General features: G+C 48.3%; 2 protein-coding genes across 3 annotated transcripts in view; one reads left to right on the forward strand and one right to left on the reverse strand.

Annotated features, from left to right (window-relative positions):
• The first annotated feature begins 6 nt into the window (after positions 1 to 6).
• Positions 7 to 9,297, forward strand: VRK3 (vaccinia related kinase 3). Its single transcript, XM_014958809.1, is given in 12 exon segments — positions 7 to 931; positions 934 to 984; positions 1,176 to 1,228; positions 3,012 to 3,078; positions 3,827 to 3,911; positions 4,377 to 4,479; positions 5,477 to 5,569; positions 5,730 to 5,862; positions 7,209 to 7,329; positions 7,619 to 7,677; positions 8,132 to 8,280; positions 8,941 to 9,297. Coding segments are annotated over 11 exon segments (1,038 nt in total). The 5' UTR covers positions 7 to 807; the 3' UTR covers positions 8,941 to 9,297.
• Positions 9,298 to 9,561: 264 nt separating this feature from the next.
• Positions 9,562 to 23,934, reverse strand: part of CCNF (cyclin F) — a 14,633-nt gene continuing 260 nt past the window's right edge. Inside the window, exons 2-17 of one of the 2 annotated variants that reach the window (XM_014958808.1) lie at positions 21,114 to 21,268; positions 20,685 to 20,791; positions 19,699 to 19,766; positions 18,926 to 19,119; positions 18,531 to 18,584; positions 17,865 to 17,969; positions 17,220 to 17,297; positions 16,654 to 16,805; positions 15,842 to 16,006; positions 15,035 to 15,158; positions 14,459 to 14,639; positions 13,903 to 13,990; positions 13,244 to 13,343; positions 12,822 to 12,952; positions 12,344 to 12,513; positions 9,562 to 11,225 (exon numbers count right to left, since the gene is read on the reverse strand). In XM_014958808.1, the coding sequence (XP_014814294.1) occupies positions 10,762 to 11,225; positions 12,344 to 12,513; positions 12,822 to 12,952; positions 13,244 to 13,343; positions 13,903 to 13,990; positions 14,459 to 14,639; positions 15,035 to 15,158; positions 15,842 to 16,006; positions 16,654 to 16,805; positions 17,220 to 17,297; positions 17,865 to 17,969; positions 18,531 to 18,584; positions 18,926 to 19,119; positions 19,699 to 19,766; positions 20,685 to 20,791; positions 21,114 to 21,268 (2,336 nt within the window). In that variant the 3' untranslated portion in view covers positions 9,562 to 10,761. Of the gene's footprint in view, positions 11,226 to 12,343; positions 12,514 to 12,821; positions 12,953 to 13,243; positions 13,344 to 13,902; positions 13,991 to 14,458; positions 14,640 to 15,034; positions 15,159 to 15,841; positions 16,007 to 16,653; positions 16,806 to 17,219; positions 17,298 to 17,864; positions 17,970 to 18,530; positions 18,585 to 18,925; positions 19,120 to 19,698; positions 19,767 to 20,684; positions 20,792 to 21,113; positions 21,657 to 23,934 lie in introns of those variants that run through there. The other variant, XM_014958807.1, reaches the window with a different exon arrangement.

The following is a 23,934-nucleotide window of genomic DNA, read 5'->3' on the forward strand; positions in this document are numbered from 1 at the left end:
CCGGACGCCTGGCAAGGAGCTGCGGGCCGCGCTCGGTGGCGGCTGTCGGGGTGTCCCTGTGGCGAGGGACGCGGTGCAGAGGGGGTGGCCGTGTGCGGGTACCCTGCGGGGTGGCGGGCAGCGGGGCCCGGCGGTCCCAGGGCGGGCACCCCCGGGGGTGCTGGCTCTGGCCTCAGAACCGTCTCTGCTCCACAAAACGCGCATCCTCAGGAGCCGTGCTTCCTCCTCCGGCTCTGGAGGGTCAAAGCCGACCTGCTGCCGGCACCGTGCAGGAGCCACCGTGCTGTGGGTGCTGTCGGTGCTGTCGGTGACGGCTAAATGTCCAATTCTGGGTTCTTTGCCCATTTCGGAGGCCAAAAGAAAGCAGCTGAATCGCCTGGGCTGCCCCTCAGCTGTCTGGTGACTGCTGATCTTTCCAGTTTAGTTGTAAACTTCCAAAGAAAAGGTTCCGATCATATTCTCCCCGTTAACTTGGAAACGCTCTTCAGGAGCGTTGCCCAACAATTGGTTTTAGTGTTTTTGTGTAACAAAGTCTGGGCATCCACCTGTGTCTTTAAAAACATGTAATGTTAGAAAAAGGGAAAATCAATGTTGTTATTATAGTGGAGGGTGCTTTTATAGACACGCCTTTTGGGTGACAAGCAGCAGATGACCTGTGTGTAGCCCTCAGAGCAGGATAAGGGGAACTACCCCAAGACCAAGTAGCGGGTGCAGATCTTTCTGAAGGAGGAAGGCCACCTATAACTGCAACGTCCACGCAGGGCAGGAGGGACTTTGGCACCCGTTACAGAGTTGACAAACTACCCTATGAGCCGGAGGGAATGCTCAGCGAATGAATTTGAGGGTGCCTTTGAGATTCTACTAACGATTTGTTCTTTACATACTGCCTCCAAAGCACCCACTACCGTAGCCATGCCGAGATGCTTCTGTGATTAAGCAGAACCGCACTCGAAGCATGTCAGGGTGCTGTGCTTCTGGAGCAAGGTAAGAATGATTTTGTAGTGATCTGGGAAGATGCTGTCACAGAGGATGCTTCTGTGACAGTGAAAAGACCGAGTGAAAGAAGCAGAGGATGAGTAAAAGCAGCTGTGTGGGCTGTGTGTAATGATGCAGCTGACACCGCTGGTACCTTTTCTCCGTGCTCCCGTAACCACCTCTGTTCCGTCCTTCCACAGCACAGGCAGCGTCTGGAACCTGTCCTCAAAAGCAAAGCTACTCCCTCAAACTTGTGAGTTTTGATCTGTTTGGGTAAGGAATAGTGCGCAGTGTGCTGTGTCCAGGGACCGGCCTGTTTGGCCCAAGGGTGTCTGAGGAATTTGGAGAAAGCGGTCACGGAGGCCCCTTCTAGTTCAGGAGGTGGATATCATTTCCTGAGAGTGTCGTGCTTGGATTAATGAAGTTGGCTCTTCCGCTAAAGGTGTGAAGAAAATAGATACGAGGGTTAAAAAAAAATAAAATGAAAAAACCTTCATCACAGAAGGTTACCTTCTTTGATCTACCAGGCTCAGTAATCCCCAAAACTGAATTTGCTGGTGTAATGTGGTGATTTTGATTCATTAACGTCAGACCTGCTTTTCTGCTGTATGGCAAACGTGCTGAAGTCTGAGGGAACTGGAGAGGCTAGAGCTCGGTGGCTGTGCCAAGGCAGTGTGAGGAACCAGCACTGAGAGACTCTGTGAGGCCAGAGCACGTCTTTAAATCAAACAATAATTATAGTTGGAGTTCCCAGCCAGCTTTCTAGGCACTGCCAAACCTTGGGTTCTCCAGAAACGTGCTGTTTCCAGAAATAGCTGTTCTGTGATGGAAATTCAGTTGATTGATGTTCGGTAACTCACAAACCTGAGCAGAAAGGCTGTTTTCTTGTCTGCTGTGGTTCTTGGGAGCCTGTGGGAAGACCAGTGATGACTGATGGCTCTGGGGGGCACCTGGTGGTGCCCGCTCTCCCAGGCACTTAAAAAACCCCTCTCCCTTTTGTGAGAAGAGACATTTAAGAGGATGGAGAAAGAATACAGTGTTAGCGAGAAAAGCCAGTGAACTGCCACAAAACTGGAGGCAGTAGGTGGGACATTGCAGTCCCTTCTGGACACAACACCCCCAACTCCTGTATTTTGCACCTTTGCCATCTCTTGGCGTTTTGCTCGGTGGTTTTCTGACGGCACAGCCCAGCTCTTGTGGTGGCAGATGACTGTGGGAGGGGACGTGGCACACGAGAGCATTGTAGCTCCTGGGTTTGGTGGCTGGGCTTGGCTCACCGGGCAAGGTGCAGAATAAAATCTGCTCTGGAAGGTGATTGGTGGTGTTGCCTGGAGCCTGCTGGTCCTCCAGATGCTTTGGAAGGTTGTGGGCAGGGCCTTTGGTATCAAACCCACCAGGATATAAACCTGCTGCCTCCTCCCCTGCACAACAGCATCTGTCCAAGTTAGCTGGTGGTGTGCTGAGTATGTATATATGTGTAGGGAGGCAAAAATATACATATTGACTGTAAACCATATGCATTTCAGGTCACTTGATAAAGCAGTAGTAAAAGGGCAGTAATGATTACTGGTTTAAAGTAATCACTTTGTCACTTTGTGACAGCTCGAATGAAACATTGCAGTTCTTTGTTGGGGCTCGCCTGTTTGCAGAAATAACCTCTGTGCTGTGGATAAGAAGGTTCCCTTTAAAATAACAGCCTTGGGACTAGAGCTTGCCCCAGGTTGCCAGATGGTTGGCATTTTAGCTCACACACAGATCTAAGGGCGAGCGTTTGCGATGTCCAGCGTGAGGCAGCTGCTCCCTGTCCTCTGCTGGTGCTCAGGGTTTGTGTGGTTGTTTGACACAGCATTAAATAGTGAACCAAAAGACTCGAGCTCTGTTCTCAGTCCTGTTGCTGATCAGGTGTTTGATTTTTTTTTTGGGGGGGTGGGTTGTTAAAATGAGTAGGGAGGGTCTTGTAGCAATGTTGCCCAAGTTTCCCTTGTTAGCAAGGTGCGTGTGCCTGAAGTAGTGCTTCTCCTTCGTCTTCCCTTTAGGATGTCAAAGATGGCAAGATCTACAATGAACAGAACTTCTTCCAGCGAGCTGCCAAGGCGGGCACAGGTTGGTGCTTACTGGAAGGGCAAGGACTAGGTCGCTTGTTAGGAGAACCACCATCCCTCTCTCACCGGTTACGTGAGTCTCTCAGAAGGCCAGGCCAGGCCAGAATAAACTCATTCTTTCCTTGGTGGGTGCCAGAGCACTGAGAAGTTGGGCCAAGTCTCTGTGCACCTTAGGACACTGCAGTGCTGGCAGCTTGAAGCTTTGTTTGCTTTGTCTTCATCTCACTGGTGGCTGTTCAGCCCTGCAGCCTGACCTGCCTCGGCCCCCCCTCTCTCCTGTGCCCCTTCCATGGACCTTTCCATCAGCTGCTGCCTGGTGTTGGCTCCAGTGGCCCAAAAACCTGAGCCAGAGCAAAGCTGAGCAGAGAACGTGGGCAGGCATTTGAGCAGCAGCGATGGAGCAATTCATGGCAAACATCCACTTCTGGCAGGACCCTAAAAATCTGCTTCTCCATCCCTCTCTCTCCCCGCTTCTTGTTTTCCCTAGCGCTGTGGCAACCACGTGCCCTAGCCTGGTATTCCCAGCATCCGTGCTGTCTTGCTCGCTGGCACTATGAGCACTGACATGCTGATACCCCAGTGCACTGGGCTGGCATTTTGGGGATGGAATCGGTATGAGAGAGGTTTCCAGCTGTGAGCTGCCCAGGGCAGAGCAGCCTTTGGGGAAAGGGCATCCCCGACTGAGCTCCTTCCTTCTGGAGCTCCTTAGCAGCGTCTGGCCCACTCTGTCCTCTTCTCTCCCCTTCTAGTGGAGAAGTGGAAGAAGTGGCACTCTGTGCCGTTCCTGGGAATCCCCACTTGCCTTGGCTTCGGACTGCATGCTGATAGCTACAGGTGAGGTGGCTGCGAAGGGCACAGCTGAGCTCTTTTGTCCACAACTGCCATCTCCTTGGGCTTTCTCTCTTCTCTCCTTGCTGTCTGTTACGCCTTTTCTCACTGTCCCCTGGGCTCCCAGCCTTATGCACTGCTTCTGCCTCATTAATTAAATGGTTTGCCTCTCATTATCCTGTTTCCTTCAGTCCTTGTGTTGCTGGTGAAGTCATCACTTTTGTTGCTTCTGCCCCTCAGGCAGGGGACACCTTATTCCTGCCTCTTAAGCTTAGCAGTGTATATCTGCACCATGAGATCAGCCTGTCTGTCCTTTTCAAGGAGTTTTCTGTTATCAAAAGTCAAGGAAGTGTTTGCTCAGGACAACTTGGAGTTGACAGAGGGTCTAATCCAGGCGGATGGCTTGATGAGTGTCTGCTGCAGGGTTTCCAAATCGGGTATTGCTGTGTGCTAAGCCTTTGTTTCTTGTAGGTTTTTGGTGTTCTCTGACTTAGGGCGAACTCTCCAGTCCGTCCTGAACGATGGCTTGTACCAGCTGAGGGAGAAGGCAGCTTTTCAGATTGTTGTCCGGCTGGTATGTAGAGAACAAATACTTTCTAAGAGACTTTTTTCAGAAAAGACCTGTAACTTTCCTCCAAATCTCTTAAAGGTGCTTTAAAGCTGATCTGGTGGGTTGGCCGGGAGCTTTAAGTAGCATCTCTCGAGCCTGTTGTAAACTTGAGTCCCATCTTTTGAGCAGTATCTGTCACCTTGAAGGAATTTGGGGCAAGGGAAATGAGAGAAATGTGACACTTGAATGTTAGAGGCTGTGAGATGGTGCTTTTTGTGCTCCTCCCCACATCCTCCCAGGCATCCTGGCCTGTGTCAGGAACAGCATGGCGAGTAGGGCCCGAGAGGTGATTGCCCACCTGTACTGGGCACTGGTGAGGCCTCACCTTGAGTGCTGTGTCCAGTTTTGGGCCCCCTACCATAAAAAAGACATTGAGGGGCTGGAGCGGGTCCAGAGAAGGGCAACGGAGCTGGTGAGGGGTCTGGAGAGTAAGTCTTGTGAGGAGAGGCTGAGGGAGCTGGGGTTATTCAACCTGGAGAAGAGGAGGCTGAGGGGAGACCTTATTGCTCTCTACAACTCCCTGAAAGGAGGGTGTAGAGAGGTGGGGGTCGGTCTCTTTTCTCAAGTCACAGGCGACAGGATGAGAGGAAATGGCCTCAAGTTGCGCCAGGGGAGGTTCAGGCTGGATATTAGGAAAAATTTTTTCACGGAAAGGGTTCTCAGCCATTGGAATGGGCTGCCCAGGGAGGGGGTTGAGGCCCCATCCCTGGAGGTGTTCAAAAGACGGGTTGATGTAGTGCTGGGAGGTCTGGTTTAGTGATGATGCTCCTTGTTTGTTGTGTGGGTGTCTATTTTTGTCAGTTCGGTTGACGGTTGGACAAGATGATCTTTAAGGTCCCTTCCAACCTAGAAGATTCTGTGATTCTGTGATTGTGGGGAGCTGGGGAGGGACCAGCTTAGTGATAGCTGGGGTGCTGGAGGGGTCTGCCTGGTTCTGATCTGCTCATCTCTTTGCTCCTAGCTAGACTGCCTGGAGTACATTCACGAAAACGAGTACGTGCATGGGGACATCACAGCTGAGAACATCTATTTGAACCCCTCAGACCTCACGCAGGTAGGGAGCAGCAGGAGGGGGAGGTTGGGGTGAGGTGGGTTCCTGCTGCGGGGCAGGGGCGCAGTGGGGTCTGTGCGGCGCTCAGGCCGGGTCGCAGGCAGCTCTGCACGCAGAGCGCACGCCCCACACGCTCGGTCCTGTGCTTCTTGACCCCTCCTAGGTGACCCTGGCGGGGTATTGCTTTGCGTTCCGTTACTGCCCCGGGGGGAAGCACGTGGCCCAGCGCGAGGGCAGCAGGACCCCTCACGAAGGCACGATGGAGTTCATCAGCCTGGACAGCCACAAGGGAGCGGGTGAGTGTCTGTTTCTGACACAGCTGGGGCCGTTCCTGTGGCTCCCCGAGGGCACTTCTGTTACTGCTGCTTTCCAGGCATTCACAGACACCTGGAAACAAGTTCCTATTTGGGCTGTTTCCTCTTGCCTCTCCCTGGTGCTGTGTCAGGACTTGCCAGGTCACACAGCGACTGCGGCAAGAGGTGCAGGGATGTTCCTGCTCCATCTGGAGCCTTGGCTGCAGTGGGTGTGTAAGGAATAGAAAACGGGGATCTGTTCCGAGCCAGACTGGATCCCTGCCCAAAACACATCTGCAGCAGGCTCTGCTCTGACCTTGAAGCAATGAGAGCTGGAAAGGCATTAAATTAGCTGGGTCCTCTGATGGCTGGGATGTAACTCTTCTCTCCCAGTGCTCAGACTGGGCAAGTCTCACTCCAGAGAATCCTAGAATGGTTTGGGTTGGAAGGGACCTCAAAGCCCCCCCAGTGCCGCCCCCGGCCCTGGGCAGGGACACCTCCCACCACCCCAGGTTGCTCCAAGCCCCCTCCAACCTGCCCTTGAACCCCTCCAGGGATGGGGCAGCCACAGCTTCTCGGGCCAACCTGGGCCAGGCTCTCACCACCCTCACACCAAACAAGTTCTTCCCCACAGCTCAGCTCCATCTCCCCTCTTTCAGGGTCAAACCCTTCCCCCTCCTCCTAGGGCTCCCCTCCCTCATCCAGAGTCCCTCCCCAGCTTTCCTGGAGCCCCTGGAGGGGTCTGGAAGGGGCTGGAAGGTCTCCCCGGAGCCTTCTCTTCTCCAGGCTGAACCCCCCAACTCTCTCAGCCTGTCTTCACAGCAGAGGGGCTCCAGCCCTCAGAGCATCTTCATGGCCCTCTGCTGGACCCGTTCCAACAGGTCCATGTCCTTCCTGTGCTGAGGACTCCACAGCTGGACGCAATACTCCAGGAGGGGTCTCACGAGAGCAGAGCAGAGGGGCAGAATCCCCTCCGTCGCCCTCCTGGCCATACTTCTTTTGATGCAGCCCAGGATGGGGTTGGCTGTTTGGGCTGCCAGCTCACGTTGCTGACTCGTGTTGAAATGGGAAGTGATTCCTTAAATGTACGAGTTAACGGGCTTCCAGAACTATTGATACCCTAGATCTCTTCTTAACAAAGCTCTTGCGTTTCTTTACTTCTGACTCTTAGTCTTCTGAAGCTGCCTGTTTTACAGAAGGGGCACCTCAAATAGAGACTTCCAAGGTTGTGCAGCAAGTGCTGGAGCCTTACATGCCGTTGGAGGAGAGGCATTAACCTGGGCCTCTCTGAGATGATGGCTCCCAAACTCTTTGTTTTTCACACATGAATATCTCTTCCTTCCCACTAGGACCATCTCGCCGGAGTGACTTGGAATCGCTGGGCTACTGTCTTCTGAAGTGGCTCTGTGGCTTCTTGCCTTGGTCTGATGAGCTGGACAAAGTAGAAACTGTGGTGCAGAAGAAGGAAAAGTAGGAGAAATCATCTACTCTTTTGGGAAATGCTCAGCAGAAAGCAGTGAGGGAGGTTTTGTGACTGAAAAGAAATCACTCAGTCATGGTACACTGTTGGGATGTGGGTAAATCCCACAGTAAAGGCTGAGCTTGGCCAAAGCGTGTTTGATGAACCCTCATTTCTGCTCCATTCAGAAGTGGCGTCTGAATTCAGGCTTTTTTGGGTTTTTTTTGCCTCTGTTGCCAATGACAGGCTGTTGAGGTGCCTGCTCTGTTGCCTCTCACCTGACAGCACTTGTTATTTCAGGTACAAAAGGGATGTGCCTTGCCTTCTCCGAGCGTGCTTCAGGCAGAAACCTGCCCCAGGTACGGGCTTGCTCTCTGTGACAGCGGGGCTTGGGGAAGGAGGAGGGACTGCACCTGGAGCTAGAACCTTCTCTGTGCTGGGGCACTAGTCCAGGATGGCTTCCACTGGCCACGGTGCCCAAGCAGTGCATGGACTGGTCGACAGGCTCCTCCTGTCAACAAATCCCTTATTTTCTTCACAAAACAAGGAGGGCTGTTGCCCATTTTCTCTATTCACGAGCCTTGCCGAAGAGGCGAGTGTTCTGGTTGCTTTAAAATTGCAATTATTTGGGCAAGAGGTTATTTCCCCATCCTGTCTTTGAGCTTTGCGTTAGCCTCTGGGTTTGTTTTCCTCTCTCTGGAGGTGGTAGGGCAGGTGGGTAAGCTGTCCCCAGGGAGAGCAGTCTGAGGCCGTTTGTCACCTTTGTAAGGACAACGGGGGCTGCTCCGTGCAGTCACGGCCCTTGCTTTGCAGACGCCCTGCAGAGGTACCTGCAGCAGGTCATGGCACTGGAGTATGAGGAGAAGCCTCACTACGAGGGCCTGCGGCAGCTCTTCAAGAAACCACTGGAAAAGATGAAATCTTCAGCTTATGACCCTGTGGACATCAGAATGGTGCCCTAAGTAAGTGCCACAATGGGCTTGTCCCCCTGCGCTGCTGGGAGGGCAGGAGCAGGATGGTGCAACTGCCCTGCTTGGGGGATGCTGCCGGTGGCATTTGAGGTGAGAACAGAGCAGGGTGGCCTGAAATCTCTCCTGGTGGGACCCAGGGGCTCCTCCTGACATGTGGAGGGAGCACTGGCCCTTCAGGAGTCCCAGAGCTACACCAGGCCAGGTTTAGCCTTTGTTTCCTCACTTTTTTTTCTGGAAATCCTTGTCCTTGGAGGAATACTTGGGTTGACAAAGCAAAGGCTGAACAGGCTGCAGGGGCTGGAGGTGCTCACAAAATACAGACTGGTGCAATCTTGTCCTTTTTTCATTTTTTTTTTTAAAGAACCAAGGTTCTGGGGCTGTATCTTTTGTGTTTCCAGAGCTTGTAGTTCTGGTTTTATTGCCTGGGGCAGTAAGTGCTGCCTCTCTAGACCCACGTGCTCCATCTTATCCATGAGGCACCTCCAAGATTGAGGTTTGATAGAGACAGATCTAGTCCAGGGCTGCATCAGCCAAGGCCACTGGATGGAGCAGCAAACCCCAGGAACATGGAGACAGCACCTTGTCATCTGCTTTGCTCTTGGGAAGGACTCAGAACTGATAAATGTTCCTATTTTGTGCCTTTTCTTTCAGACCAAGAAAACTTGCACAGGAAAAAAGAGCTCAAAGCTTTCTGCACTTTCCCGCAGATATTTAATTTTTACCTACCTGTTTTAGAACTGAGAGAGAGTTTTTATAAGTTTTTTCTTCCAATTTTAATGTGATCCGCTGCTGAATTTTGAGCCACTGCTGTAACAAGTTAAATGTGATGACACTCCTGGATGGCAAGTCACTGTGAGCAGTAACTGGAGAGCTGCAGCATAGCTACTGGGAGAAGGGTGAAGTCTGGCACAGGAAAACTAAATCAGGGACTTTTTTGTTGTTTTTTTCTTTTTTTGCTTTAACTACAGCAGCAGTACATAGTTTTGTAATAAACTTTGTGGACAAGCACCCAGACTGCTGTTAGTTGGTTATTTGGCACGTTCAGTGCCTTTCTGGGGCAGCTGTAGAGTTGTGATGGTGTGTTGAGCCCCATGCTCCTTCTGCAGGATGTTCTCCAGCTGCACTTGTATTAATGGAGAGCACCTCCAGACAGTATTTAATCATAAGAATTGGCTCAGAGTTAAACTCTGCCTTCATCCCCAAACATCCCACCAGTTCTCCCGGCCCCAGGCCAGTGAGATACCAGACAGTGAAGTAAGACAGGGAGCCATCTATATTAAAAAAAGTTTTATAAAAAAAGTCACTACACTGCATGTATCTGAACTGTTGCCATCTGCCCCAGTAAGTTCTAAACAAAGGAGGAGTCATGGAGTCCAGTTCCAGTGTTAAATTCAGCGACATCTCCTGGAAGTCTTGTACCTTTGATTCATTACTCACTGCCTGGGTGTGAAGAGAAGGCTGTTTTCCTGGCGGTCACAGGCTGAAGGAGCGTTAACCCAGGCTCGCTCAGCTGAGGTTAAACTGTTACTGAAGCAGCACAGGTTTTGTTTTTGATCAGAAAAGCATACGCTGCCCTTCGAGATTCAGGGTTTCAAGTAGGACAGACTGACTGCCCTTCTGCATTGCTGCCTGGTTCTAGTGTTCAAGTGATTCGTGCTTTACTCGAGGAGACGCTCATGGAAAGAGCAAGGAAGACTTGAGACAGGACAAGAAATGGAGCTGGAGGTGGTGGTTCAACGCCACTGTTCCAGCAGAGACCAGCAGCTCACAGAGATCACGACACTCTAGTACTGGGCAGTGAAGCATTAAGGCACAGGAGGAGGATTTTTCAGGCAGGGGAAACATGGCAGTTAGAGCCTGAGGCAAATGGGGTTTAAAAACCATCTGAGAGGTAGGTAAAAAAGAAGCTCAGACCTGCAGTGAGCCTTCATTTACCTCTTGATTGTATATGTTAAAAACCTTGTATCAGTGCAGCAAATGGCATATACATGGAAGAGGGAAGCACCAGCTGAGTGAGACAGACAGTCCCTGGCCAGAAAGAAAAGGCAGAACCTCAAAAAGATCAAGTGGAAGAATTCAAGCATAGTGTTACGTCCAGTAACTTGAGATCCAAAGTCAGTTCCTTTCTTTTATAGTGCCAGGCCTCACAGCGAAGCAAGGGACACGACAAGTTCCTTTCTCTCACCAAGGAGTAACTGGTGAGGTATGACAAAATGTGCTATAAAATTTCCTATGATGTGGAGAAGAATCTTAATTTGCAGAGGATTAGACGATAGGGAGTACTTTAAAAAGACAGCTATCAAGGAAGAAAAGGGCCCAGAAGTGAGCTACAGAATGAGAGGACAGGCATAGGCAAGGCTGAGAGGAAGGGCTCGTTTTGGAGGTATTGACAATTATTCACTATCATCCCTGTATGACTACAACAGAAATACTGTTTCCGGGACCCCGAGAAAAGTAAAGAGCAGGAAGAAATCAGAGGCTTAAGAAGCCCAAGTTCACCCTTTCTTCACTGTGTTCTGCCACGTTTTTTCGCTTGACTTGCCTTCTGTCACACTTGCCCTCGCTGGGCCCAGCACAGACCGACTGTAAACATGATTCCAGGGACTGGGGCGGGCAGGGCCCCGCGTTCACGGCGCTGCCCAGAGACAGCACTGAGGTAGGTTTGAGAAGTTCCCCGAGGCCACCTTCCACAGAAGATGTAGGGCTGGCGCTGTTGACGGAAGAGTAGCCCGAGCTCCCTTCCAGGTTAGGATTTTTTGGGGTGAGATAGGCTGAGAGGCTGCGAGCGTCGTCCGGCAGCTTGGCCTCCCTGGGCGAGGCGGCCTGCCCAGCCCACCCCAGCGCCGCGTTGTCTTCATCACTGGAGTCCTGGCAGCAGTGCTCCGCCGGGTCCACATACACCACCATCACGTCCAGGATCCCACTGGGACCCGTCACTGCCCGACAAGCAAAGAAATAGGTTAGTTCTCATTTGGGCAACACGAGGCAGAAAAAAACCCCCAAGACTGTAAACCTGATGTCTCCTTACACGTGGAGGGGAGGGTAGAGCACCACGTTCACCCTCATTTAAAACAGTAACTTTTCCCCCCTCTGACTGTTTGGATAGTTCTAAATCTTGTTTAAAAAATGAACAGCCAGTCCCAGAATCAGCAAAACAAACAGATAATACAGCATTTCTAGCACACTGGGCCATTCACCATGTTTGGTGGACGGTCAGCAGTAGCTGAAAACAGTCTCACTCTGAAACACTAAGCAGTTACAACACCCTTCATCATGTGCTGAAGCAGTGTAAAGAGAACAGATATATACCTCTAAAACAGGTATATGTACTCGGCACTGGTGAGGCCTCACCTTGAGTACTGTGTCCAGTTTTGGGCCCCCTACCATAAAAAAGACATTGAGGTGCTGGAGCGGGTCCAGAGAAGGGCGACAAAGATGGTGAGGGGTCTGGAGAGTAAGTCTTGTGAGGAGAGGCTGAGGGAGCTGGGGTTATTCAGCCTGGAGAAGAGGAGGCTGAGGGGAGACCTTATTGCTCTCTCCAACTCCCTGAAAGGAGGGTGTAGAGAGATGGGGGTCGGTCTCTTTTCTCAAGTCACAGGCGACAGGATGAGAGGAAATGGCCTCAAGCTGCGCCAGGGGAGGTTCAGGCTGGATATTAGGAAAAATTTTTTCACTGAAAGGGTCATCAGCCATTGGAATGGGCTGCCCAGGGAGGTGGTTGAGGCACCATCCCTGGAGGTGTTCAAAAGACGGGTTGATGTCGTGCTGGGAGGTCTGGTTTAGTGATGATGCTCCTTGTTTGTTGTGTGGGTGTCTATTTTTGTCAGTCAGGTTGACGGTTGGACAAGATGATCTTTAAGGTCCCTTCCAACCTAGAAGATTCTGTGATATTACAGTTTAACAATTACAACCAATGGGGAAGGGGGAGAGTTTTCCCAACTGGTCTTCAGCTGGAAGTTCAGGCTTCTGTTGCGTGAGAAGCAGTTTTATGCAAAGATGAAAAGACAGTTTTATTTTTCTCATCTGCTTTTTCTAAGGAGAATAAAACCCTCACCATCTCCATCTCTCTCGCCTTCACTTTCCTGATCGCCTTCATAACCAGAGCAGGAATCTAGACTCCAGTCTAGGAAGTTATCTAGAAGACTTTCCTCCTGGGTGGAAAGCTCTGCTGTGGGTGTAGTCACAAAGCTGCCTCTGTCATCCTGAATGCTGTCTTCCCTCCTCCTGCAGAAAGAAAACCCAGAAGTCACACATTAAAAGCTACAACACCCTTCATCGTGTGCTGAAGCAGCGTAAAGAGAACAGATATATACTTCCAAAACAGTTTAACAATTACAACCACTGAGGAAGGGGGAGAGTTTTCCCAACTGGTCTTCAGCTGGAAGTTCAGGCTGCCTTTGCAGCTCTTCTAAGAGATATGTTAATTAAGATGATCACAGAAAAGTTTATACTTAAGAATGGAACCTCAGGGTACCAGAGAGTAAAGGCTCATGCCGATCCTCAGAGACATTTTCAGCATGAGTTATACTCACCTTTTCGTTCTCTTTCCAGAGGGAGAGCTAAGGAAAGTCTGGATTTCCACCACGTTTGTGTGTAAGGGACTGGGCTCTGGGTCCTCCTGTTTCACACCCAACAATGCACAGAGCTGGCTGTAACTCATCATCTAAAAAACCCAAAAAAGCCAGTGAGAATTAGACCACACAAGCTCCTCTGCCAGGAGGCTGTTTCTCTTCATTTTCTCGGAGAAATGCATCCCAGTGAGTTGCCCCCACATGAACTCAACCCGAGCAATTATAGCCCCTGCAGGTCAAGTTTAAAGCCACCCCTTTAATTAGATACCCTCTCCTAAAGTTAGAGCCCACTTCCCATGACTTGGAGTTCGCTGCATCCTGCCGTGTGCTGGCTTTTCTCTGGGTATCAGACACCAGCCAACGTAGACAAAGAGCTCACCCACCTTTTCTTTGCCTATTTCTTCATAACGCTCGTCTTCAAATCGTTGTTTCACTGCAGTTAAGGACACCTGCCTGTAATCCTTTGGGACATCATCATGGAAACTGGGAAAAAAAAAAAAGATTAAAGTCCTAATCTTAGAATGAATGATATGAAACAATGTTAACAAAACCTGCCAGTTTTAAGTACTTTCCCTCTGTCCATCTCAGCTCCGTGCTAAGGGAGTTGGTGTCTCCTCAGAGCTGCCAAGCAGTTAGTCAGGACACTCTGTTTCTAAGCACACGAGCATCTAACTCCTTTTCTTTTCCTTGAGGTAAACAAGATATTTGCCTTGTACCCCTTTAAAAAAAAAAGTCTACTTTTGGTACAGGAACTCCTTCTGAAGCTCACCAATAAGCCAGTTGGAGTCTTCTGAAAATAGTGGTTTTCAGCAAGCTGAAACCTGTTAAGCCTTGAGGAGCATCACATCTTCTGTAGCCCAGGGCCAGTACCAGTTTGAGAAACAGAATTGCTGTCCCCTGAACTGGCCTTGTGGTGGGGGGAGGAAGTTTCCCAAAGCTACCTCCTTCCTTGGGAAGGGCTGACTGTGTAGATGCAGCCCATCTACAAAAGCTGGAATCCAAGTACTCATGTGCCCTCCCAAAAGAGTTCCAAAATCATTACCACTTTTGGTGGAGGCTCAGCACACAGGGCAGCAGGTCTTCAAGAGAGAAACCGGTGCACTCAGACAGCTGGCTGGTCCAGGGGTGTGCTACAGGAGAGAATACGTATCAACAATTCATGAAGGTTGGCAGTTCTGTTATCACACAGATTTTATTTTTATATTGGATAAAATCACAGAATAGTTTAGGTTGGAAGGGAACTTTAGAATTCACCTAGTCCTCCCCCCCTTGCAGTGAGCGTGATCTTTACAAGCTCATGCCTGCACATGGTTCATTCAAGTTCAGTTTGGCAGGTAAACCTGTCCTTGAAGCTGATTGTAAGTGAGACTGAAGGTATAACTTCAAACACAGAGCTTGCAGTCTGACACTAATGCTCTTGTTCATCATAGCTATTGAGAGGTAAAACAGACTGAATTCAAATCTGCCCCCTCACCCAGCCAAGTGACAGGGACATCTTGCCTAAAGACAAAATAACACCAAAAAACCCCTCCAAAAGCTCCCTAAAAAAGACCAAGCAGCCTGAGATAGGGTGCTGCAGGCAGGGCAGGGCTCCTCACCTTGCCTGTGCAGTATCCTGGCCAGCAGCAGCGCCGCCGCCGCCAGCTGAGCCGGGGAGTACACGCAGAGGCTGGTGTTGAGGAGGGACAGCTCACAAATGAAGCTGTAAAGGTGAAGGGTCCTTCTCTCCAGGGAGACCACGTTTGACAGCACTTCTTTGTAGTCCACAATGGTCGGTATCTAGCACATAAAGGAGAGCAGAGGTTGGCAACAGGAGACGAGCACCAAGTATTTAGAACAGTTGTTTCCAGATGCTGTTTTCTTTACATTAGGGTTTGGTTGGGTTTTTTTTTGTTTAACTACACTGTCATTGAAAGGTTTTTTTTGTTTAACTACACTGTCATTGAAATATTCTCCAGTGAAAGAATAAATGGCCTCTTAAAACTCAAGTTTTTATCTCCACAGAAAGGCAGAGGGTTTTGAATCTGCATGCTTTGACACGTACATGGTGTCCTCAGCTGAGAACACTCGCATAAAACCCCAACATCTTAGATAAGGTGAAGTGCTCATTACAAGAGCCTGAGTTCAGCAGCAGTCCCAAGGGGTGAAATATTCCACCCACTTTCCAGACTCACCCTTATCTTTCCTTCTAGGGCAGAAATGATCTCACCCATCATTCTGACCAAGTCTTCATATTTGTACGTGTTGTCTGTTAGCCACACAGCTTCCCGTATCGTCAAGATCTCTTTGCTGATGAAACTGCAACATTAAATATTAAGTTAGCCCCAGAAGAAAGGGAATTTGTGCACCTGTGCACTAATGTTTTTGTGGCAGATAAACACACCCAAGATGACCAAATTGTTAAACAACTTTACAAGGTACTTGTTAAATAACTTTAAAAGGTACTTTCCCAAGTACAGACCAGGAAAGAACAAACAATTGGCTTTTCATGTATTTCATCTTTAAGCTGGAACCACCTACTGGAACATTCCTAATTCCTCATTTATGAGAGCTCTCTCCTAGGTTAATATGCAAGGTATTAAGGAAATTAACAGAGAAGAGTAGTTTTCTACCACACCATGTGGTTCATTTGAGCATAACAGATGGAACTAGGTAACACCACCACTGCAGTTGTTCCTTACAGGGTTACTTGTGCTGATATGGCATGAAAGATTTCAGTTGCTGATGCATTTAGACCAATCCACCACTACGGAGTTTTTTTCATATTTATAAATATGTTCAAAGAATTACATTTTGTGTCTCATTTATAGAGATTGTGTTTGTACATGAACACAGGTCCAGCAACAGTCCATGTAGAGGGAAGCCAAAGATTCATTCCAGTATTATTATTAGGAAGGGTGGAAAAAAAAAACCCCTTGAGCTGCCGAAACTCATTTGGATGATCACAATAAGCGTCTCCGGTCACCAGTCAGAACCCCTACCGTGTGCAAATGACCATGCAGGCTATTCCCAAAAGCTGGAGGCGAGCCCGAGGCACAGGTCTCAGTTTCAAATAACGATCCACGCACGCCACTGTCATGTGAAGGCACAGGCTGGAAAAGTCTTTCATGGTAGCTACTTCTACCAGCCAATCGATCAGGATGTACCTACACAGGAATGAGAGGAACACACAGTCCATGCAGTTAGAAGCCACTCAAACCCGTGCTGAACACTCTCCCCATGCCCAGGCACCCAGTCCCTTCTCCACTCAGGAATTCCAAGCCAAGAAGTTTCACCAAATGAATTTTCAGAAAAATGACACGTTGCGCTGAGAGAAGGATTTGCAACCAGAGGCCTGTTATCCTCCAAGGGGCCAATGATTTTCTTGAGTTGTCTCTGAAATGGAATTAGAAACTATCCTATAATGGGCACTTGCATAAGGAAAAGGTAGGGCATATCAATTAGGAGGCTAAAGGCCTCCTGAGATAACCAGAGAGCAGCTATAGCTCCACCAAGTCAAACGGGGTTCTAGTTCTTGAAGAACTTGTCAGTCTTGCCAGATGCAAGAACTTACAGTCCAGAGAAAACCTCACTCAGCTCATTACAGTTACTCATTGGGGCTTGAAATACGGGCCCTAATATTTCCTCTTTGCAAAGTGTCACGTGTTTCTCTCATTGTACGTATCACAAGAGTAAAGCAAAAGATTCCACCCCCCAACAGCCCTCATTCTAGATTTGTTTCCCCCAACATCTGCAGAGGGGAACAGGCAACGGTTTCTGCCGCGTGGCCTGACTCCTGGCTCTGAGTTTTTACCTCATTGTTTCATTCATTCCTTTCTGCACAGTGAAGATACTTTGCTTGCTGACAGGGAGGGAAGCTTGAAAGATTTGAGACACCACTTCACTGGAAGATTTAGCTTCTAATCCTAGTTGGCTTCCATTCCCACAAGCTTTGGCTAAAGCTATCTGTAGTAGAGAGAACACGAAAAACAGTCGGTTTGATTTTTTTTTTTTTTGCCAAATGCAAACTAAAGCAGAGCAGGATGGTCCTGCAATTTTCCTACTGAAAATGGAGACTGAACAGGACAAGCTATTCAAAAGGTAATAGAACTGGCAGCTCTAAGTTTAGCTTAAATGTTGGATGCACACATTATTTGGGGGTAGGCTTTTAAGTCCATCAAAAGATGGATCTCAGATTGTACCACAGACATGTAGTATTTTCCAATCTGCAGAGGAATCTGCAGAGTAAATACACACATGAATATATAGATATTATTTCGCAATTTTGACCCTGCTTCTAAAAGACAGTCGTCGAAGCCAACAATGACAGCATAGGAAAGATGGAATGGAAACATTTTTCCTGGGAAAAGTCAGTCTTACCTGTGCTTCCCAGCAGCCCTTTGCTGCATAGTCCCGTAACTTCCTGAGACTTTGGAGGTATCTGCCAGGGTCTGACATCTACAGAGAGGAACATAAAAAGATTTCAAAAATCATTACCTTTACACAATGAACAGAAGGATTGTAGCACCAATATCCAGAAAAAAACCCACTGCCTGGCGGTACATCTATTATTTCAGCAACCAGGCTGTTTCTCATCATGATGACAACGTTGTTTTTAAGAAACTCTCTGCAGTTGTAGCCCAGTGTCTCACAGGAAATGAGGCAGGTCACTGGGGATTCCAGCGGGAGAGCTTTGGCAGATTTATTGGTGACAATGTGGGCACAGGACGGGGGGCACTGCCTCAGGGAGCCCACGATTACCAGCCAGCGGTGCCTGTAGGGGTTAGTGTAAAGGAACTTCTGCTTGCACCTCAGCTACAACTGCTCGTGGCCTCATCTACCTAAAGCACCAAGGCAGACACCAAAGCCCATTTGAGAGAGTTCTCTCCCTGTTTATGAAGGTTTATGTTTATGAACAGCAGTTCCTGCTGTATCTAAGGAATAGCAATTTTGTTGTGTGTTCCTTGCACATAACAGAGGTCCACAAGTTACAAAGTTATTTTGAGACAAAACCATAGTACTTACAGCAGCCTTTCTGTTACTTTCCCAAAGGAGGTAGGAGCTGTTTAAACAACCCTGCTTGGAAGATTCTTCAAACATTTCAAGGGATTCTTTTCTTTTCTCTTCATCCTAAGGACAAAAGGCATGATGGTATTTTTGCTGTCCAACAAATTGGGTGCCAGATGCCAACACCACAGCAGCTGCCCAACAGCTCTCTGCTGAAAGCTGCAGAGCAGAACCAGCCAGTTGGGGGTCTCTTTCAGACCATGAGGGGGGCTCCCACATCCACCCAGTGCTGTCATTTGAAGATCCAGGCTCAGGAAGCAGTTAGGGGTTTTCCTCAGCTAAACAAAAAGCTTTTTGGCCTACTTTCCACTGAGGGATTTTTTATTTATTTATTTATTTAATAATCATTATGACTGGATGGCTTTTCCTTTGAGACCCAAGCACATTGCAAGCCCATGATCAAGCCCAAATTAATGTCACTGTTTATAAAATTCAGTAAACTAAGTTGGTTATGTTCCTTTAAACAACCAGTAAATTAAACTCATGAGAACAGAAATTCCTAGGCCACTTGAAGAATATAAGAGCATTTGGCTGATTTTTATTATTTTTTTTAAAATCAAATTAAACAGCATTACCATCACTAAAAAAAGTACCCAAACAAATGAAATCTGAAACACTGCTCACCTCAAAGAGACTCAAGACCTTAGCCAAGCAATGGAGAATGGATCCTTTTTGAGCCTGAAGAAAGCATTAAGATAAAGCAGTTAAAGATAAACAAAGGATAACAGCCATTTTTGCTGGTAATTCCAGCCTAGTTTTGTTTGCCTTTCAACCATTCCTCATTTTTTTCAATTTTTTGTTATCTTCAAGACTGAATCTCTCAGAAGAGAGAGTACAGGCCTCCGGCATTCATGATCTATCAAGTGTAGTTTGGCAATAAATTTATTGAAATGATTGATCTGCAGTGATTTAAGCAACAAGAGCACAGGAGCTCTTTGGGGAAACAGAAATGTTTTTACCAATAGATCTAGATGCAGCAACTAACCCATCTTAAAGTCAAGGGCAGAAAGAAATCTTACTTTCTCCAGCTGACACTCTGCTTTGAGACTCTCATAGACCACAGCTTTACAGCAGCTTCCACTCAAGGACCAGGGAGGACGGATAAAAAGCCAGATAAACGGGGCTGCGCACGCATTCAAGCGCTCTGCCAGACTGAAGAAATGAGATGCCTTTAATCCATTCACTTCTGCACGACCCTCGTCAGAGATGGACACTGGAAAAAAAGAAGCAAGAAAAATACTTAGAGTTTATTCACAATGTGTGCTTGGAGTTCAGTCAGGCCAAGACAAACAACAGGATGCAATCAGGAAAAGACTGAACAGTGTGTTTCCTTTAGAGCTTTAAAAATCATAGAAATGGCAAAAAAATCTTAAGTGGATTTTTTGGACTAGTAAGAAAAACATCTTACTACAATCAGTCTTTATGAATGTATAAGCATGCTCTGCAAGGAGGCTCCTCCTGGCAATCATCAGTCCCTTTGATTACATTTATCACACTAGGTAAGCAGCCAAGTTCAACCAGAACTGTACTATGCTTTAACAGCTCAGTGGCCAGTGTTTAAGCTGCACTGAAAGGTAAAACTGAAGAGACATGATAATAAGTGAGACCTGAGCACACACCGAAGGCAGCAAAGCTGGCTCTGCACTTAGAGCTCTGTAAGCAGCCAGTAAAATGGACAACCTTATGGTGAGACAATTGGTTTGATCTGTATCTACAAATAAGCCTTTAGCTCATCTCCATTTCCTTCTGTCACGCCACCTGCCCCTGAGACCCGCGCAGGTTCCACACTTACAGCCTTCGTTGTACAGGTAGGCAATGCCCAGCTTCACCGCAGCCTCAAAGTTACCCCTTTCAGCAGCCCTGGAACAGAGAAGACACTCCAGGTTGAAATCAGTTGGTGCTTCCAGGCCCACATCCTCACACGAGTCACTCTGGAGGCCAGACTGTGAATTTGGTGGTCACCAACCACAACTGATTATGAGCTTTCATATCAGAAGTTAAACATAAGTTGTGCTGAGGGTTTTCTTGCTGCAACCCTTTCATCTGCCAATGTCTAGGGTCATCTTGAAAATTCATTGGAAACATTTCTCATTCCCATGCAATGTCCCCGACACCAGAACGTAATAACATGTTTTGGTTCTTTTACCCTCAAGAACAGGCATCAAACCTTTGTGCTCCTCCCTTCCAAACTGACATGTGCATGGTAGTCTTCTTCAGAAAGAACATAATACATGCATCAAACTCAGAAGCAAAGCTTATCATGACATTTAAACTGACAGATCTCCTTCAAATCAGACAGACAAAAAGACGCTCTCTGTCCTGTTTAAGCAGATTTATCATCATCCTTTCAAACTTCACTCGTTTTAGTACTGAAACTTGGGTATTTGGGGGTGGTGAGAGCCTGGCTCAGGCTGGCCAGAGAAGCTGTGGCTGCCTCATCCCTGGAGGGGTTCAAGGGCAGGTTGGAGGGGGCTTGGAGCAACGTGGTGTGGTGGGAGGGGTCCCTGCCCAGGGAAGCACTGGGGGGGCTTTAAGGTCCCTTCCAACCCAAACCAGTGATTCTGAGATATGCAATGGGCCCTGCCCCAGTTAAAGGCACAGCAGTTATAAGCTGCAGCTTAGACACCAACCCAACAATTCTTCATCACCCTAAGCAAAGACTTCTACAAAAAGGGAAAGTCAGGTTGCCCACATACACAATTCTAATCAGTTCTCACTGTATCTACCTTCAAACATCCTCTTCTACAACGTCAGACAAATTTGATCCTTAAAGCTTACCTTTCAAACATCTTCAGATTGTTCGGAGAAGGCCATATTTCTTGGAAACTTGCACATGCCCAAACACTTGCGTGATTATCCACAAGGTATTTAAGATGTGAGTGCACCTGCCGGGGGGGGAGAGCATAAAATAATAAATACAAAAATAAAGGGACCAGCAGAAATATAGTTCTTTGCAATCTAATTTGAGATGGGTAACCAGGTAATTTGTTCAGCCACAGTGATCTAGCAGGACAATTCCCACCGAAACTTTACACAGAGCACTCAAATACTACTGTGATAGCAAAAAGCTAATAATTATTGCATGTATTCTTTAGTTTTCTTCAGGTCTGCTCTGAAAAGGCTCTGACAGCCTCATCTGTGTGCAGCCCTAGCTTCTCGTGGTGGAGCTGAGCCCCAGCACAGGAGAGGGGAAGTAGCAGCACTCACGGCTCTGACGGAGAGGATGTCCTCAGCAGGAAGGCCTTTCAGAACATGAAAAAGAACGTCCTCAGGCAGACTTAATAGCGTCAAAACTCGGGGCCGTTTTCTTATCCTTCGCTTTGAAGGGAAAGAAAAACACCTGGAACACCTACAGTGAATCACTGGAAAACAAAAGCATGGGACACCTTTGTTAGTGATGGATCCGGAGGAGGAAAAAAGGCACCAGAGAGCGTACACATGCATAAACATGTCTTTACTTGAGTACCTGTTTACTGTGGTGCAGGACACTTCTCAAAGCATATTAATCATAGATTTAGCACATGTCACATAATGCTGTAAGACTAAGCCACAAAGCAGTGACTCATTCAATTTAGTCAATTAAGCTAAGAGGCTCAGAAGCGATGGCTCACGCTCAAGTCTTCCTCATGGAGGAGAATCCCTCTGTGCTCTCACTCCATCATCTGACTGTGTTCAGTTAAACTGTCACTACAACTTCATTTACCACCCCTATGCCTCAACTTTTTCTTCTCAGTTGACAGCAGTCCTTGGAACACGACCAGGGAGATGAGGAAGTTAAGACCAACCAAAACCCCACCTCCCTCAGCAGCCAGCTGCTGCCATGGGTGGTTGTGGAAGACCCCGAAGGGCCAGGGATCCCTTTTTTGAAGTCTCAGCATTCATAGACTAAGGCATCACCTACTTCTTCTGTTCCTCATTAAGACAGATTTTACCTTCTCAGAGAAGCTGTGGCTGCCCCATCCCTGGAGGGGTTCAAGGGCAGTTGGATGGAGCTTGGACCAACCTGGTGTGGTGGGAGCCCTCCCTGCCCAGGGCAAGGGGGTTGGAACTTGATGATCTTTAAAGTCCCTTCCAACCCAAACCATTCTATGATTCACCAAGAGAGGATAACGATCCAAGAGATGAGGCAAAACCAAGAAGAGCACCTAAAAACTGCTCCATGGTAGAAAACCCAATCCCTTTTCCAGCTCCTGGGGACAGCGCAGCATTTGGGCTGCCACCAAGAGCCTGGCCCCCAACACCCGCAGAAGTCTGACAAACAAACAGCAGAAATTCAAACCACTGAAAGGTGCTAGGAAAAAAACCAAAAAAAATAGCAGCACATTCTCCACTTCCAGCCCGCAAGTGGCAGTGAAGGGTCACCCTCATCGAGCGATGCTTGGGTTTAGGAGGACCTGCATCAATCTCAGCTCGTGCTGTAGCTCTCAGAGCCACAGAGATGCCAGCACTGCTCATCTCTACTTCAGCCCCTCGCAGCTCTCAGGAACAAGCCATAGAAGCGACAGAGGTCCATTTCTGAGCAAGGAAAAGGCTGCACGTTTTCTTTGCAAACAAGAGGGCTAAAAAAAAAAAGATTTCTGAAGTGAAAGCTTGAGTCCCACAAAATAAAGGACCACGTTAGGGCCTGTGCCTTTATTACAGAACGTTTCTTGGTTGTGTTTCTCAAATGTGGTTTAAGTCTTATGCAGAGGGATTGTACTTGGGAAATTTATTTACTGACTTTTTTATTTAGAAGTTTAAAAAAAGGCCATAGACTCCCCTAGAGAGCCCAGTACTGCGCAATATGTGTGTGCTAGCATTGCTTATCCTGTTTTCACTGGTTCATTTCTAGCTGGAAGATTTTTTTATCCTAAAGCCAAAGCAGTAGTATAATACATATACCAAACCACCACGCATTACCTATGAAGTAAACCAAGCAAGAGTAGTCTCACTAGATTGTGGGGTCAAAGGCATAAGCTTAGAGGATAAGGCAGCTCAAGCTTTTTTTGGTTTTTTTCTACAATGAAAATAGAAGGCGGCTGAAAAGTCAAGGTGAAGACAGGATTTGAATGAAGCAAATATTTTTCTCCATGAATATTTTTGCTCTTCTACTTTAGGTGCTTACCATCTGGTTATAACCCAACATATGGAAAACCTCATGATCTTATACTAATCTCCAGCTCTTCACACACAACTTCAGTGAGAGGCTGGCGAGGTAACGCGTTGCATTTCTCATTGAGAAGATAAGAGCAACAGCTCTTTCCAGCTGCGGTGAATGGAAGAAACGTACAGACCGGACAGTTACACCCTCCCCTCTCCGAGCACACCAGACCCCAAACTGGGAAGTCTCCAGACTTACAGGCTGCAGAGCTAATACCAAATTTACAGGCAATTTAGTTCAAAACAAAGCGGCTGCACCAGACTCAATTACTCAATGCAGGTTTTTCAGTTAGCAAAAGGGAAGGTTATCTGGGTTTTCAGCAGGGTCTGCGGATTCCTAAGTGCCCCATGAGCCACGGCATCCAACATCTCCCCAGTGGCACGTACCTTACCTGCTACCTGTCTTGGATTGAAAAAAAGCTATCCCATGAATATAAAAAATGTTTTGATGTGTGCAAGGCAGAGCACTGCTGTCCTTCACCTCCTCTTTCACTCTCTGGAGCAAATTTAAGCAGCGTTACTGCCGTAAGAACTGGCCTTTCCACCCTGCTCTGCCCATTCAGCCCGTGTGGGTACGGGAACGGCCGGGGAGAGCGGGCACTCGGGCAGCCCGGGGGAGACAAAATCACATTTCAGAACCCAGGAGGCGGCACAAGGAGATTTTCGATGTGTCGCTTGACAAACTCAGCGCGGTTTAGGCAGGGAGAGACCCCTGGAGCCCACCCGGCCCGCGGAAGGGACCGCCAACAGCGGGCGGCCTGCTGGGGACGGGGACTCCGCGCCCGCCCCGGGCAGCCTATGCCGCCCTTAGAGTAAAAAACGCTTTTTCCTCGCTTGGAGCGGGGCTACCCCGCAGCCCCCCCCACCGTGCCCCGGGAGGCCGCAGCCC

This window comes from Calidris pugnax, unplaced genomic scaffold (assembly GCF_001431845.1).
Source record: "Calidris pugnax isolate Ruff unplaced genomic scaffold, ASM143184v1 scaffold244, whole genome shotgun sequence".
Lineage (NCBI taxonomy): Eukaryota > Metazoa > Chordata > Aves > Charadriiformes > Scolopacidae > Calidris > Calidris pugnax.